The sequence below is a fragment of the Thermobia domestica genome, chromosome 5, assembly GCF_964235325.1.
Source record: "Thermobia domestica chromosome 5, izTheDome1.hap1.1, whole genome shotgun sequence".
Classification (NCBI taxonomy): Eukaryota; Metazoa; Arthropoda; class Insecta; order Zygentoma; family Lepismatidae; genus Thermobia; species Thermobia domestica.
In genome coordinates, this window is record NC_137458.1 from 147852623 (window position 1) to 147868763 (window position 16141).

The following is a 16141-nucleotide window of genomic DNA, read 5'->3' on the forward strand; positions in this document are numbered from 1 at the left end:
GGATACTGAATATTTCACGTACAGTAATGGATTGTTCTAAAGAAATAGAATGTCAATACAAGCAAAACCTGGAAGTAATTAACTCAATAAGTAACGTTCAGAGAACAATAAAATTTATGTAGGTCTTGTTTAAAAAAAAATGAAAAATCCACGTATTAGTTTGAATAAAATCACACAAATGTGAATTTTCTTCAATAGTTTGAGGTCTTTATCTCCAGCAGCCAAAGTAATATTATAACATCCTACGTTCAGCTGCCAGAACATGACCATCTAAAGCAAGGTGGGTGGCCAATACTTTTGAACAAATGAAATGAAAGCTTTGAGTTTTACGTCCAACGGTTATGCCGGCTAGGCAAAAGGAGACGTTGATGATGAGCAATGAATGAAATAATTGAATGAATGAAGAAAGTGGGAGGAAACGAGAGAACCCCGAGGAATACCACGCACACGGTGTTTGTCCATCACAATGTTCACTTGGCGGGAGCACGGTTTGAACCCGGAACCCCATGCATCAGAAGTGAACGCTCTACCACTGAGCCATCGCGGCCCCTACTTTTGAACAAGATTGAACATATAAACAAACAGTTTATTATTATTATTATTATTATTATTATTATTATGAAAAAGAAGAATCCAAGTTTAATAACACACAACAAAATAATTTTCCGCTATAGTTATCTTTCGAAGTAAGATGGTGATTTAGCAATATAAGTGTATTACAATCTACTTTCATTCATGACTTTTCTCTTTACGAAGCAAAATCTTTGAAGACCATTGATGTGACACACTTTCTCTTATTGAGATTCCATCTCCGTGTCATGGAGCTTTACATTTGTTGTTTGATAACCTAAACATGTCATGATAAAGGTCGGTAAAGTAGAAGATCTACTTTTAAATATTATTATTATTATTATTATTATTGCTTCATTTGTATGTGGAGAACATAAGTTGTTCTTCAATCAATACAATAATTACAATTTTCTTTCGAACTTATACATATTTTACATATTATATATATATATATATTTGGCTTCTGATACTATTAAACTGTTCTTGTAAGATAGCTCGTAATAGTACAGTTCTGTCAAGAAGTTCATTAAATTTTTCTTTCATTTTACTTTTAATGAGAACGTTTTGATGAAGGTACACAACTTTGTTTTGTTCTTACTGTTCGTGAATATATAAAATAAAAATATAATATAAACAGATATTTGCCCCTTTTTTTAAAGATGTGAAACACACTATAATTATTTTTAATGAGAAGTCTAAATACTGACTTTTATGTCTCTAAACTTAACAGATTCCGAGATATGGCCAGATTATAATAATTGTGATTCTCATCCCTTTCTCCTTCTCACCTCTTTTTCTTTTGTTCTAGGTCAAATATCGAAAAATGATCACAAACGTGTCTAATTGTTTTATATGAGAAATCCATATACCAAATTTCATGTATCTAACATTTAGAGATTTCCAGATATGGACATTTCAAGATTATAATTGCAACTCCTCTCTTCACTCTCCCCTATTGACAGGGATTGAAAAATCCACTCGCCTGCTCGCCAGTGGCGAGTACTTTTGTATTGGCATTTGTATAAACACTATGACAGCAAAATGGTCTGGCTAGTAGATTTTTTTGGGTGGCTAGTACTTGCAAGCAAGATTTTTCAAGCTCTGCCTATTGAATTTCTAAAAATCATTTCTATGTGGGACTTTACATCACAAATCCCCATGCCCTATCCAAATTTCAAGTTTCTAGCTTAAGCAATTTGGCTTGGGCATTGATCAGTTGGTCACTCAGTCAGAGTTTCTTTTATTTATTTTTATATTATATATAACATACTCATATATTATATATAATCTGAATTCCATGAAACACTTTAAATCAAGAAGGATTCAACACGTTTGTCTAATTTTAACCAAATTAATTTTACAAGTGTCGTAAAGTTCTCGAGAATGAAGAGCTATTTTAAGATATCCATTTAGTGAACCGGCCTCAAACTCTATTCTCTCGTCCCGGAAAGTTTATTTTCCATCTTCTCAGGTGAAGGTCACAGTTAAGTCTCCAGAGAACACGAAATGGTTAAGCATATATATCAAAGTTTGTAATTAACTCTCAAAGTTACATTAAGGGACTTACATGCTGATCTCTATCGCAATTTCGAATTCACGAACAGCATATAAGTATCTAAAGAACAATGTAGTTTACTTGGAAGCAATATTCTTCCAATTATATTTTAGTTTCTCGTAATTGTGATGGAACATACTACAAGAAGTTTGTGTACAACTGTGATTATCTGTTATTCACAGTTGAAAACACTACATCATGCAAGAATCATTCCAAGTATCTTGTTTTTCCAAAATAAATTAAAGATAAAGAAAATTTGGATAAAGATTAGATCCTTTAGAAAGTACTGCCAAAGTACTACATATTTTTCTTCCTAAAATTTGTTTATATCTGAGGAACACACAATTATTTATGATTTCCTTCCGTAATCTGGCATAATTCTCAGTTATAAATATCACATACAAAACTATCAATTGAATTATACACTTTCCAATATTTTCTAAGTACGAGGAGGATATCTTCTCGAACTTTTAACACTGCTTCGTGTTTTCTATTTATTATTATTTTCTTCCTTTCTGTAAAGAAAACTTACACTTTGAAGCACAGAATCATACTTATTCATTTAATGCGAGGCGTATTATAGAAACTTTGCCAAATTTCAATATTCTGAAATTCGTTACCAATTTTTATATGGTTAAGAATTTATTTTCTATTTCTCTATTCTTTTCTTTCTCTTTTTAACTTTAGATTCGGGAAACGCATCAATATTCCGATTGTATCATGTTAGTCTGTTCAATAAGCTGCAAGTTCTTCATGCTGAAGAATGATAAATTGGTTCTAGCTCTTAAAGTGGAAAAGTTTTTCATTTATATTATTTCTAGTTTTCTTTTAAATCTTCTTTCTCCTCCTCCTCCTCCTACTACTACTATTTCAGTTCGAATCTATACCACCACCAGACCTCACAGTAGAAATATGCTCATTTCTGTCCAAAATAATTGTCTGTTATGTACGTAAAACTGTGACACCACATTCCAAGAACTTCCTTCCTACTGCTTTAAATTGCCTTGCTTGCCATGAACAATTTAGACTCAATTCCCAGTCCAAAACGGGGAGAAAACAAGTCATTTAAAGAAACATGTGCGTGCGAAAAATTTATAATATATATATATATATATATATATATATATATATATATATATATATATATATATATATATATATAGCTGATCGAATACCTTAAAGCTATTTTTTTTTCCTCATCTGACCTTACTCGCTAGCATGGACGCCAAGTTTGACTTTTAAATCACGTCACCAAATCTTTAAGAATAGCCTTACAACTGCGTAGAGGATCTCGATGGATGCTATAGACACGCATAAAATCAATTGTTTGTAGGACAATCTTCAAGGACAATATTGTGGATTTCGTAATCTAAAAGGCCAACTCTTCGGAAGAAAATAACCCTCACGACTTTCCCTATATCGCCTTTAACTTCCGTATTTCCTACCCAAACGGTGTATCAGTGGTGAGGACACACCTCTGTAGCGCAGGTTAAAGAGTTTAAATTATTGTTACGCCATGAGGACGGTTAACAACAATGAACGCATGGATAGTTTCCAGAATATTCTCAATTTCTATTACTTTGCCACTTCAATAGTAACTTCGTTATTCATTAGAACCATTTACCTCCTTGAATCCATATACCTGTAGCACGTTAATCTTATAATCCTACAATATCTAGCCATAAAACGGATCACCACGTAACTCAGTTTTACACGTTACTGAGAATAAAGTAAAAAAATTATTTATGTGGAATGTTACAAATCTGCATTTGAGGGCATAGATAGTAAATAACATAGTTCTGGAAGAAATTTCAAGTTACAGATATGTAGAGAGAAGTATTATACCTGTGACACGTTAATGTGAGAAGGAGTATTAAAGATTTAATTGTGGAAATTACAGAACTATATTTGAATAGTATCGATCACCTTTTATGACAGTTCTCAGAATGATTTTTCTTAAACAATATCCTACCTAAGTTGTTGTTTCTTCTCTATTTAACACATCTTCAACAGTTTTCTTTATTTCATTTCTCATACACTTCCGGATTGCTTTTTATCATTCCATCCCGTTGGTTTACTTCATTCTTCTCCATATCAACCATTTAAAGGACTCTAAACTCCTTTAACATATATATATAATTCTTTCGAATTATCCTTGTTTCTTCCGCGGACAATACGGTACTTCACAATATTTGATGAATGGTCTTTTTCTTAACTCCTCATTCAGTCATCCAGAAATTTTGCCTTTCTTTTTCTTTCATCATTTCTATCGTTGTTTTTATTTCCTTCTCACACTTCGTTATCATCACGAATAATCTTACCGAAATCATTTCAATTCCTCTACTTCCCGATACCTTCAACTCTTACAGTTTACATTGTATCTTTCTTCGCAAAGCAATAACAATTTAAATTTTATACATGGTCTGTATTTTGGATCTGGAATAAATTATAGGATTCGTTAATAATCGAAGCTTCAACAAATTGCGACCATATTTACCACACAATTTGAACAAGCATAGTGTGTTTGACTGTTTCGGTGCATCATAATTTATCATTTAAAAAAATAAAAATGCCGTATAATATGCTTTCATTCACACATTTAACCAGTTAATAACAACACAAAAGAAAACTTTCAATTCAAACAAAAATTAAAAAAGGAAAATCTAACGAACTTATAAAAGGTATCTTGTTAAGAGTCGCCGACTTGGAAACTTCTGAAACACCATGAGACAGTTAAAATTAATTACCTTACTGAAACTGCTTTCAATGAATTTTTTTGTCATATCATAAATAATGGTCTTCAGCGCACCATAATTTATTTTGTTGCATCGCATAAATTCAGATACAAGGTCAAAATAAATAAATAAATAAATAAAAAGACTTAAAGAAACAAAAATACCTATGTAAGAGATGTAAGGTACTGCCAAGATATATTTATTTTATATTTTTATTATACTTTTAATGAACGTCTATTTAGAAGAAATATGTGTTTTAAGTGTCAAGAATCTCTGTTAATAATCCTGCATTTCCCGACTAATAGTTGTTTTCAACTGTTCTTTAAAATAATAAACTGAAACTGGATATTATTGTAGAAACAGTCAAACTAATGAAAGAAAGCTACTGAAGAAAATTCTCCATATTTTTTTTTTCTCCTCCCAGGAGAAAGTTCTAATGCTATAAAAATAAAATCTGGAATTTTCCTTCGCTCTTATTTGTCAAGATTCCTCTGAGTTTTTTCTTTCTTTCTTTCATTTTTTTTAAACAAAACTTTTCTCTTACTTATCACCACTCCGCAGCATTAATTATAATATGCGTACTAATGAATTTAAAATAATAAACTGTACTAATGAATTTAAGACAAGTTGCTGTTTACCTTGAATAAGCTCAACTTATTCTGTTTTAAGATACACATATGTATTGATGCTCTGATTCATTTTTAGCAGTTCCTATTTAATATATTTTAGTAAATATTTCGCATTAATAATTATTAAATTATATTTTGACAATGTACAATTTTGTTCAGAACAAAATAGGCAGCCAACGTTAGTTTAAAAGTAATCGATTCTTACTAGCATATAAGCTGTCTTGATATACAGCTTTAGAGAGAAAAAAAAAAACTTGTGTACTAGAATGTTACTCTTGACAACAATAATCATGACGTCTTTCATCAGTTGAACGTCTTACGATTATGCCTTTAGACTTCGGGAGATTGAGACAACGATAATCAGTTCTTTTAACTAGACTGCATCTAAGAAGTCCTAACTACAAACCACTTCGGAACTTCCAAAACCTAACTGGACCTTGGTCTGCATAGTTTATACACTCTTCAAGTCACGATTTAAACCTCTGTTAAAACTTAACCAATTTATATAAGTTCTGGGTTCGTCAATTGACTCACAATCCAAGTTACAAAACCTCCAAATTTACCAGAATATCAATAATAAACGTATTTGAAACAAGTGTAGTCCTCATGTAAGAACGTGTAACAATGTAAATATGTTTTGAGATTCACCGAAGTGTTTTATAGTGTCATCTTACAGAGATTAATGACCATTTCTCTTTGTGGATTGCTCCTCACATATTTTTCAAGATGCAATTGTACGATCCTAAATACTAATGGCAAAATCATAGAAAGAATCCACTGATGGTTTTCTTTTCAAACAATAAGGAATCCTACACTTCCGCTAGGGTGTTCGCTTACTTCACGGACGTTCAACTGAGTGTACGTCTCAAGATGGCTCGCACCTTCTTTCCTGGCCCGTTTGGTCAGTCCCAGAGTCTGTGTCTTATTCCCGGAGCTTTATTTTTAAGGAAGAGGGACACGGTTCAGTGGCAGTGTTCACTTGTGGTGCAAGGGGTCTCTGGGTCAACGCCATGTCATGTGAGTTTCTGGTGAACAACATCGTGTTCGTGAGCTTTCTTGAAGTTCTTTAATTTCATCCCACCCTTTCGTAATTATTTACTTTTTAAAATCATTCATCTCCTTTAAGCTAGGGAGCATAAACGTAAACACTTTTTTTTAATCCTTTCTCTTTTTCTTAATCATATAGAATAACCTTGCCCTTACATATTTTGTGTCACAGACATAATTATCAAAGTTCTCTAATAAAAGAAGGAATCGTCAATGGATATGGCAGAATCTGCCATTACAGAATTGGTGTCTTGCGCATTAACTAGCTCGAATATGCCAAACTCTTGAAAATTATGAGATGAACTTGGGAATAAGTTCGTATGCTTCTTAAAACGGTTCTATTTTTAGTTACTAAGTAGAGGAATTTATATTTGCTCAATGAATTCACACAAGATGATAATTAAACACTCTGAGTGTTCAAATATTAACCATTCCAACTTAATACTTTCAAGTTTACAATTAAGCACTTGCTTGAAAAATCAAGATTATATCACTAATGGCGTCCGCGAAAATAATTAAATTAATGATTTGTTCCTTTTTAATAACTGTATATCTAACAAGAAGAGCGTAACTCGCCGTCACAATATACCTGAAGCAAGACTTTTTAACTGTCAAGAACTGCCCATTCTGCACGGTAAGGTCCATTGGTACCGGGCAGGGTTTTAGAAAAATGCTATTTTATAGAGTTACTTTCAAATACTCGTTGCTGAGACCATAATTAAATGTTGACCACGAAACGAGAAATAAGGTCGTCTCTCGTCTCAAAAATAGTCTAGTCTCGTTTTGTAAATTTATGTACAAAATTTAGATATACCCTGATTCTTTTCTTAATTTCATCTAGAAGTTAACAGAATCTTTCCCCGTTACGAAAGATATGATGTAGCAGCAGTTATTATTATTATTATTATTATTATTATTATTATTAATAATAATAATAATAATAATAATAATAATAATAATAATAATAATAATAATAATAATAATAATAATAATAATAATAATAATAATAATAATAATAATAATTTACTGTAGTGTATTGGAGGTAATGACTTAAGTATCTTTAAACCTTGGTAAATGCTCTTCTTATGTTCGAGCAATTTATCAATTTAAAGTTTTTATACTATGAATCATGTAACACAAACAGTATTTCTGAGATTTAAGACTTAAGTGAATTACCATTGCCCGACAGATTCAAGTGTTCCCACTTAGCATAGTAGCTAACCCTCTCGCCTCTGGTGCGAGCGGTTCCGGGTTCGATTCCCTGTGGGGACACTCGAACGGAAAGGTCTAACAGCTCTTTCAGGCCATCCATCCCGAGTGATGTTTTCCTGAGTTTTCCTCATTCACACCAGGCAAATGCCGGGATGGTACCTAACATAATGGTCCCGAGCCACTTCCTTCCTTCCCCATTTCTTTCTTTCTCTCCGATTGCCCAGACAGTGTGATCGCAGAGAGACGTCATCCCTCATATGTGTGACAGGCTAACAAGGTCATAGAAGCCGAAAGCCCAGAAATCTAATTCCTAATCCTAATCCAACAGATTCGAGAAATTTCTCGTATCGTCTCAAGTCTTGTCCACAAAAGGAGACGGAAATTGTCTCGTTTCTCGTCTCGTTTTGAATTGAAAAAGGTACTTCTCGTCTCGTTTCTGAGACGAGACTTGAAATTTATTCTCTCATGGAAAACACTATTAATTGATCTAGACACAGGAAACAATAATCAGGATGAGAAGAATACAATCAAGATTCAGAAAGTATTTGACTTCCGCATATTCAGCAAACCATCGCTTTACAGGGAAGAGGGAAGAAGAAAATGGCCCCCCATGCATGGTTCTAAATTTTGTTGGCCAACAGGACGTTAGAAATTGGTTATCACTGGTTTAGAGAGTCCTTAAGATTATATAAACACCGTTTTCTTTACAGCTGAGGAGCCAATTATTACAACCAAGCTTTATAACCTTCTATGAACTAAACTGGTGTGAAAAATAAAATTATATTTACCCTACAATCATTTTTCATTCGAAATTTGTACCTATACACATTTTCATTTCTTTCTTTAAGACTATGGGATACAGCGGTAACACAAGAAGGAAGTTCGATGAGATTCCTCCACGCTCAACATTTACTACATCCGGTGAACAACGTAACAATTCCAAGTCGGAACAAAACACAAGGAGCCATGTCACGTAGTATCAGGTTTTCATTCACAACACGAATATGAAGAAAAAAAATAACCACCTTAAGACTTCGGTAAAACGGTTTTCAACCTCACAACAAACCGTACTATCTAGGATAGGATACTCTCAAAAAACAATGGATGAAAAACGTGAAAGAAAAATAACAAAAATTTCCATATTGTCAAAGCATATCACGTCACACCTGCCAGTACTCTTTAATTACAACTTACAGTGCAAAGATATTACATAGTACACATTGTCATTGGAAATTATATAGAATTACATCACTTTCTACTTATGCCACGGTACATAAAAATAATAATATACACCCGAGGGGTTTTCTAAAAAAGAAGAACAATTGTTTACTTAGAACAAAGTGGAACATTCACAAAATGCACGGGAAGGAACAAACAAATAATGTTATTCCATATTCAGCTTTTGTATGAATTGTAATTTCAATGAATAATACTGCGCAAAAAAAAAAGCAAGTGTCACAATTGTTTATTCACGAATAACTCAAAAGTTTTCTGCAATTACACTTAATTCAGTTAAATGTAAGCTAATTAATTCAGTTAAGTTCACAGCCTTAGAACAGTGTTTCCCAAATTGAAGACGTGAAACGCTAGTTAAAGGGACACTAAAGAAGATATCAAAGGCCAGTGACAACTCTAGCTTTAATTCGTTGGGGTGGGGGCAAGCGGAGGCGCAGAGACATTTTTGGGCTTCAGCTACTGTTATGTATATATAGAAAATAATATATTTATAATGTATAACTTATCCTACACCACAATATATTTGGGGGGCAGACGAATGCACCAGAGGGCCCACCTCTCGTCTCCCTCTAGAATCGTCATTGCCATAGACCAGCGTTTCCCAACCTTTTTCAACTTGCGGCACACTACGGGTGTTACTTGGATTCTCGCGGCACACTTATGGAAATTATTATTTGTTAATATAAAACACAGTGGTATTTTTTCTGTGATTATTGATCTCCTTCTCAAAGAGAAGAAAGCTCTATCATTGATTTTTTCCCCGTGGTAATCATAATGCTTATTTTTCATTCTATTTTAAAACAGAAAACAACTGCAATGAAATATTGGACTCAGGTTTTTAGAAATACGCTTTCTTTTTAAAACCTGTATCCAACCTTCTACGAAGATGGAAGATCACTAAATAACGAACGAACAAACAAATCTCTTTTAGTTTTAAAACACAAATGTAGGTAATTTATCGAAAGGAATGAATGATATTTTAAAATTTAAAGTTACGAAATAGTCTACAACAATAAAGAAGCAATAATAGTCATAACAATGATAAATACTTTTTTCAACATTAGAAATCTACAGAACGGTAACACGGTATGAAACTTAAAATTGTAGATTCATAGTAGAGGTTCATAGTAATGTGAAATACCAATACACATTTTTCCCTACGTTTTGCAACTTGATTGCTATGAAATTAATAATTTTGTTTAAATTCCTCGCGGCACACCAGCAGCCCATTCACGGCACACCGGTTGGGAAACTCTGCCATAGACACTAAAGAAGATAATGAGAAATAATTCGATGCTTATCACTGAAATCGGACGATCAATGCACTAGACCAGGGGCTATCGAATATTAATTGTTCGAATAAATTTCTGCTGTTATTCGAATATCTGAACATTCAGTTTCAATATTTGAACAGTTATTCAAATAATTACTCATTATCAGAACGATTTTCGTTCGTTATCCGCAATGACAGATCTAGCCACTAGCCTGGGGCCGGGGACTAGGTCCCCCAGTTTTTTGAGTGCTAAAAATAATTGAAGCTATTAGGATCTATTTATATATTTTTGAAAATTTATAGTAAACTCATGATATACCTATCATACTCTGGAATCTGGCTGCCCCCCTAGTTTTTACCTTCTAGATTCGCCACTGGTTATCGGAATAAAAAATGAAATATTTCAGGTTTACGTCCCACGGTTATGCCGTGTAAGCTAAAGGAGACGGTGGTGATGAGAAATGAAAAATGGTGGAATGAAGAAAGTGGGAGGAACAGGGAACCCCGACAAAATCCACGCATATGATGTTTGTCCACCACAAAGCCCAATTGGCCAACCAGGGACCCCACGCGCCAGAGGTGAATGTTCTACCACTGAGCTACCGTGGCTCATCCGAATAATTGTTAGAACAACTGTTCGAATAGTGAATACGAACGGTTATTTATTCAGACATTCTAATAATGAATTATTCAAATTTTAACAGGATTACTGCAAACTCAAAGTATGCGTGCCATCACCACTGGTATACAGGAACTTCCTGAATAATATTGATAGCTAATCTACATGGCGACATAAAAGAAATTCACTACTAAGCCTTAAACAATGAAATACTCGAACTAACTTTGTCCACAACATCCTTAAAACTAGTCTCAGATACACCGAGTTGCCAGGGCTTTAGCCGCTTTGCAAACTTCTGTAGAAATCGCCTTTCTTCACGCGTATTTAGTTTGCTATAAGTTTTAACATAAATTCAATATATAGTAAGATAAAATCTTTCCGAGTAGCGTCAAAGGCGTCCATGTTTTAAGTTCCACAAGAGAACTCAGTTGTTCCACAATTTGGAATTAGAAAGTAGAAACATTCTTCAGACACTAGTGTCATTGTATAACTAACAAGAGCTAGGAAGTCGGACTCAACTCCATCCTTCCTACCTGTATGAGCGCCTACGGTGTCAGTAATTAATGCTCGAAACAACTTCACCATGACCAAGAAACTAACTTGTTTCAATGTGATTTCTGAAAATTTAGAAGTATTTTAGTTAATTTTAGTTAAGAAGATACCTAAAGTTGGTTAAATTAACGTTTCATCAACAAGTCACTTTCAATTATAGTGCCATATGTAATGATCCTTTTTGAAGGTATATATGAATGACAATTATTATTTATCATTTTGTACAGTTTTAAATACAATACATAACAACTTACCTCTAAGAGGAGTTGGCTTTTGGCTTGGGCTGGAGACACCATGCCGTGATGTCTGTTTCCGTACTGCAGGAGTTTTCATGTCGCCACTGCTACCAATACTCTTCTCTGAAAAAGGTAAAAACATACTAATTAGAGGACGTACGCTTAGAGATAGAATGATACTACTTAAAATAATGGATTGTTTTCTTTATTCCGAACTTTGAAACTACATGTCATGCACAGCGGGATCTGATCTAAAGAACGTATTACTATCAGAGTATATCTATTTTATAAAAACACGAAGTTCTCCATCGAGACTGTCGGTGACAAACTTACCTGTTGGACTGGCGTCATCTAGACTAATATAATAATGTGCTAGCAGATGGTACATCTAAATGTTTATAGTAGATGGCTTTATTTGAGACAAAAATTACTGGGACAATTTTAATACAATTACATTCATTTCCACTGGAATCTGAACGATTATAGGCTAACATCACGCTTCGATTCCGCGGAATTGATTTAACAGCGTCAATAAAACTTACGCAAATCCTTTGACTTTTATTTTACGTAGGAAACAAAGGTCTACACACCACAATATTTCACAAGGTTCTACATCAGGTGAAGTTCTACCATCACGCCGAGTAAAATCCAGTTCCACAAATGCACCTTTATGTACTAAAAAGTATATATACTGAAAAACATCACGAGGTGGTTGTAGTGGCGGGGAGGTACCTTCGGGAACAAATTACTTAGGGCTGATGTGACATGACAACAACAATAACAACAATAATTCATTTTTCAGATTCGTAGCAAATTGTCAACTTCTCTATTTAGCAAGCTTGCTGAAGAAAAGGTGCAAGAGGTCAAACGAAAAACAGTTTTCTTTTATACTTATTTACTACGAAATTTTAGGCTTTACTCAAAACTTTCAATTTAAATTATGAAATGACAGTGTGCTCTCTCTTGTTTATTATAAAACGAAAGAAAAGTTTAATTAATTTTAAAAGTTCAATTAGTGAATTTTTACAAAATGGAAACTTTAAAAATGAAACTCGTTAATTCATAGAATTGGTTGATTTCGTTCTGAATTTAACATCCCTTTCAGCACTGAAACTACACGATACGTGAACCTACAACTTAATATGAGACCCGAGATACAAATTCCCATGGAGAATCGAGCCCGTGTCCCCCCATGCTGATGGTGTGTATGCTAATCATATAGCCTCAAGGGAGTTCTGTCAACCCATAAGGAAAGAAGAGCATACCAGTTCAAGTGATGAATGTTCCACAATTTAAGAGCTAAAGTCATATTTTCTGGGGGAGCATGCGTCAAACAAGATTTATTTCGTATTTATAAAATCTTCAAAAATCTAGAAGAGAAAATGTTTTTTACATTGTTCCCAGTGTTCCTGTTTAGAACATATTGGCAAGACATAACTTTAAAGAAAAAAGAAATTCCATGAATACGATTTCTTATTGCCGTCCTTTTTTTTTTTTTTTTTTTTTTTCAACTTTACCAAAATAGCTGTTACTTGCTTCAATTTTGTAAACAAAACCCACGTTAGACTCTTCAAATATTTAAAGCTCGTAGTTAACGATTTCTCAAACTAAGAAACTGATGTGGGTTTAGTGTTATTGCATCTGTTTAGTTTAAGATAGTCCTGTTCTCTCGTCTGTAAATTCGAATGTTGACAACCACAAAACCAAAGTAAGTTCCCTATTTTTATGTACTGGTAATAGGTTAGGTAACCAAAACGACAACAGTGTTGAGTTGAGTTGCATACCACAGCAAACAGGACAACGGCAATTGGAGAACCATTCAAGATGGATAGTGCCTGATCGGATCTAGAACTTACAAATACCATACTTCATAAAGTCACTTAATACACTACACGGGGAACTTCAATCTAAATAAGCAGGTTTTTGTGCACCTCTCAGAACAAGTATCATTAAGCTTCGTAAAAGGAAAATTTAGAGGATTTTTTTTTAATTGCAGGAAGCAAGTTACGTTATCAATAGAATTAAAGGGAAATTACGAAACCGTTTAGCATTTGACAACTTTGCATAATCCTTGTTCTTGTCAACTTATCACCATCGGTTATTTTTAATATATATATATATATATATATATATATATATATATATGTCTATATTTTAGATCAAATTAGTCGTATTTAATTTGACAAATTGTTTGAGCATTAACGATCACTTTACCTTTCTCTTCTATAAATATTACATCTTACATACAATAGAATACGATTTCAACTAGCTAATTTATTCACAACTGTATTCAATATTTTATTCTAGTCTATATAATTCAGCAGCACGTTTGAAAGTTTCCTTTCAGTAACACTTAGTTATTTAAGACTGTCTTTATAAACAGTGACGTAAACAAAGAAACAAAAGCAGCAACCAACCAACTGTCACCACAGCAACCACTACTTTCCCAGACTGTGATGGCTGCACGCAAACAACCTACTCCACTTATGCAAGCTCTGCTGAATACAATTGCTGTAAAATTCTCATCAATACATCCATTTAAAGCAAACAACGGAGAATGGACCAAGGGAGAAGGCAAACTTAAGATCTCATATTAAGAACGAACAATGTAACGGAAATCGTGAACTCCATTTACATTCAACTAACAACAAAAAATGGTACAAGAACACAAAATAAAAACAATACCAATGACCCAGTCCCTCCTTCTTCGAGAATGATATTTTTACACCGAACAATGCCAGAAAAACGGAAAAGTAGATATCTTTAAGGAGCCACCCACCCATCTTCTCAATACTACAAAAGGTCTCTGTACTCATGGCCAAGAGTAGCTTGTTTGGTACATAGGAATAGACATGTTTCTTTTCTCTCTCTCTCTCTTTTTCAGGACATTAAAATAAAGTAGTTGTATCTTTGTAGACAATTTATATAACTGAGAATTCTTCTATCGTTCTAAATCTAAAACACATACATATAGCGAAAGTTCTTTTCAATTATTTGCACTCTATAATAAGACTCAGAGCTCTATCATGCAGGCAACTGCAGACTGGGTTTTACAAGTAATCGAATCTGGGACCACACAGTTCGTTTACAATTTAATGATCCTTTCCTATGAGAAGTGGGCACGTGGTTTAACATCAGATGCTAACCGTGTGTTCTCATGGGGATCGAAACAGGGACCAAGCAACTACGTATGTAGACACGATATTCAGGAGCCTGTAGGAACTGCACTTTATCAAAGGGACATGTTAAAACATATCACAGCCTCTTTCTACGTATAATTAAGCCACATCAACTTTTTTTTAGCATATACATCTCAGTATGACCACAAGAGCAAAAACCACAAAACTGCCAAAAAGCGACATAGCATGCTCTGCCATGATTCATAAAATTCATTTGCCTGTACAAATGTCAATGGCACGTTTTGTCAGTCTCATAGAGAAATAAAATACACTATTTTAAAGACAACCAAGATGATCACACGAACAGCCGCATATTATTTTATCATAGGCAACCAACAATTCTTTGCTCTGTGCAAGTTACATAGAAGCTACGGAACGTCATGAATTATAAACAATACAATGCGTTAAAGTAATCGTTACCTGAAGATGTCAACGTATTGACTCCATTAATAAAGTCGGCCGTGAAAATGGCTCTAGATTTCCACTGGAAATGCAAAATTTTATAAAAAAAAAAAAAAATTGCTTTCGTTTAAGAGCTATCGTATCATGTAACGGACGGACTAACAGTACAATTTTAACTCTGCGTGATTCTAATAATGATACAATTATCATCACCATCATAGATATTATGCCATTATTAGCAGTTCACTTACTGCAACTAAGAAGCTTCCAATCTCTTCGTTTTTAAGTCCGACTTTTGTTTCGATACCGTCCATCAGCTGTAGCCTCCTTCGCCCCTTCCCCTAATTTCTATCGCCATGCCTGTAGCGCCATCTCAAAAAGCGACTGTCAAATCAAGGAAAACTTATTTTCCTTAATTATTCGGACTCTGCATTGAATTATTTTCGAAAAATCACTTCCTGCATTAAGCACTCAATCTTCAACTTAGTTTAATGAAACGAAACGAAATTCCTAGTTTTAAGTCCCATGCTTATGCCCTTTAGGCTAAACAAGACGGATGATTTACGAAGTGGATGATTATGAAATAACTGATAAAATGAGAATGTGGGAGGTAAGGAAACTACCTCGAAAAATCACAAACACAATGAATGTTATTCACCACAAACTCGTGTGGTTGGGATCGAACCAAGGATTCCTAGCACCAGAAGTTAGTGCTCTACCACTGAGCTACCGTTAGAAGTAAAACAGAACTAAAAGCGTTTGGTATCATGGTGGCTCAGTAATAGTATGCCTTTTCTAGTATGAAGAATCTGGCTCAATCTTGGGCGGTAGGAATTTGTGGTCGACATCGTTGCAATGGTTTTATAGTAGCATCTCTCATCATCTTCGTCCAACAA

General features: G+C 33.9%; 1 protein-coding gene across 4 annotated transcripts in view; it reads right to left on the reverse strand.

Moving 5' to 3' along the window:
- Positions 1-16141, reverse strand: part of LOC145686159 (uncharacterized) — a 550748-nt gene that overhangs the window by 98435 nt on the left and 436172 nt on the right. For all 4 annotated transcript variants that reach the window (XM_081759157.1, XM_081759158.1, XM_081759159.1 and 1 more), the window contains one exon: positions 11683-11787. In XM_081759157.1, the coding sequence (XP_081615283.1) occupies positions 11683-11787 (105 nt within the window). The remainder of the gene's footprint in view (positions 1-11682; positions 11788-16141) is intronic.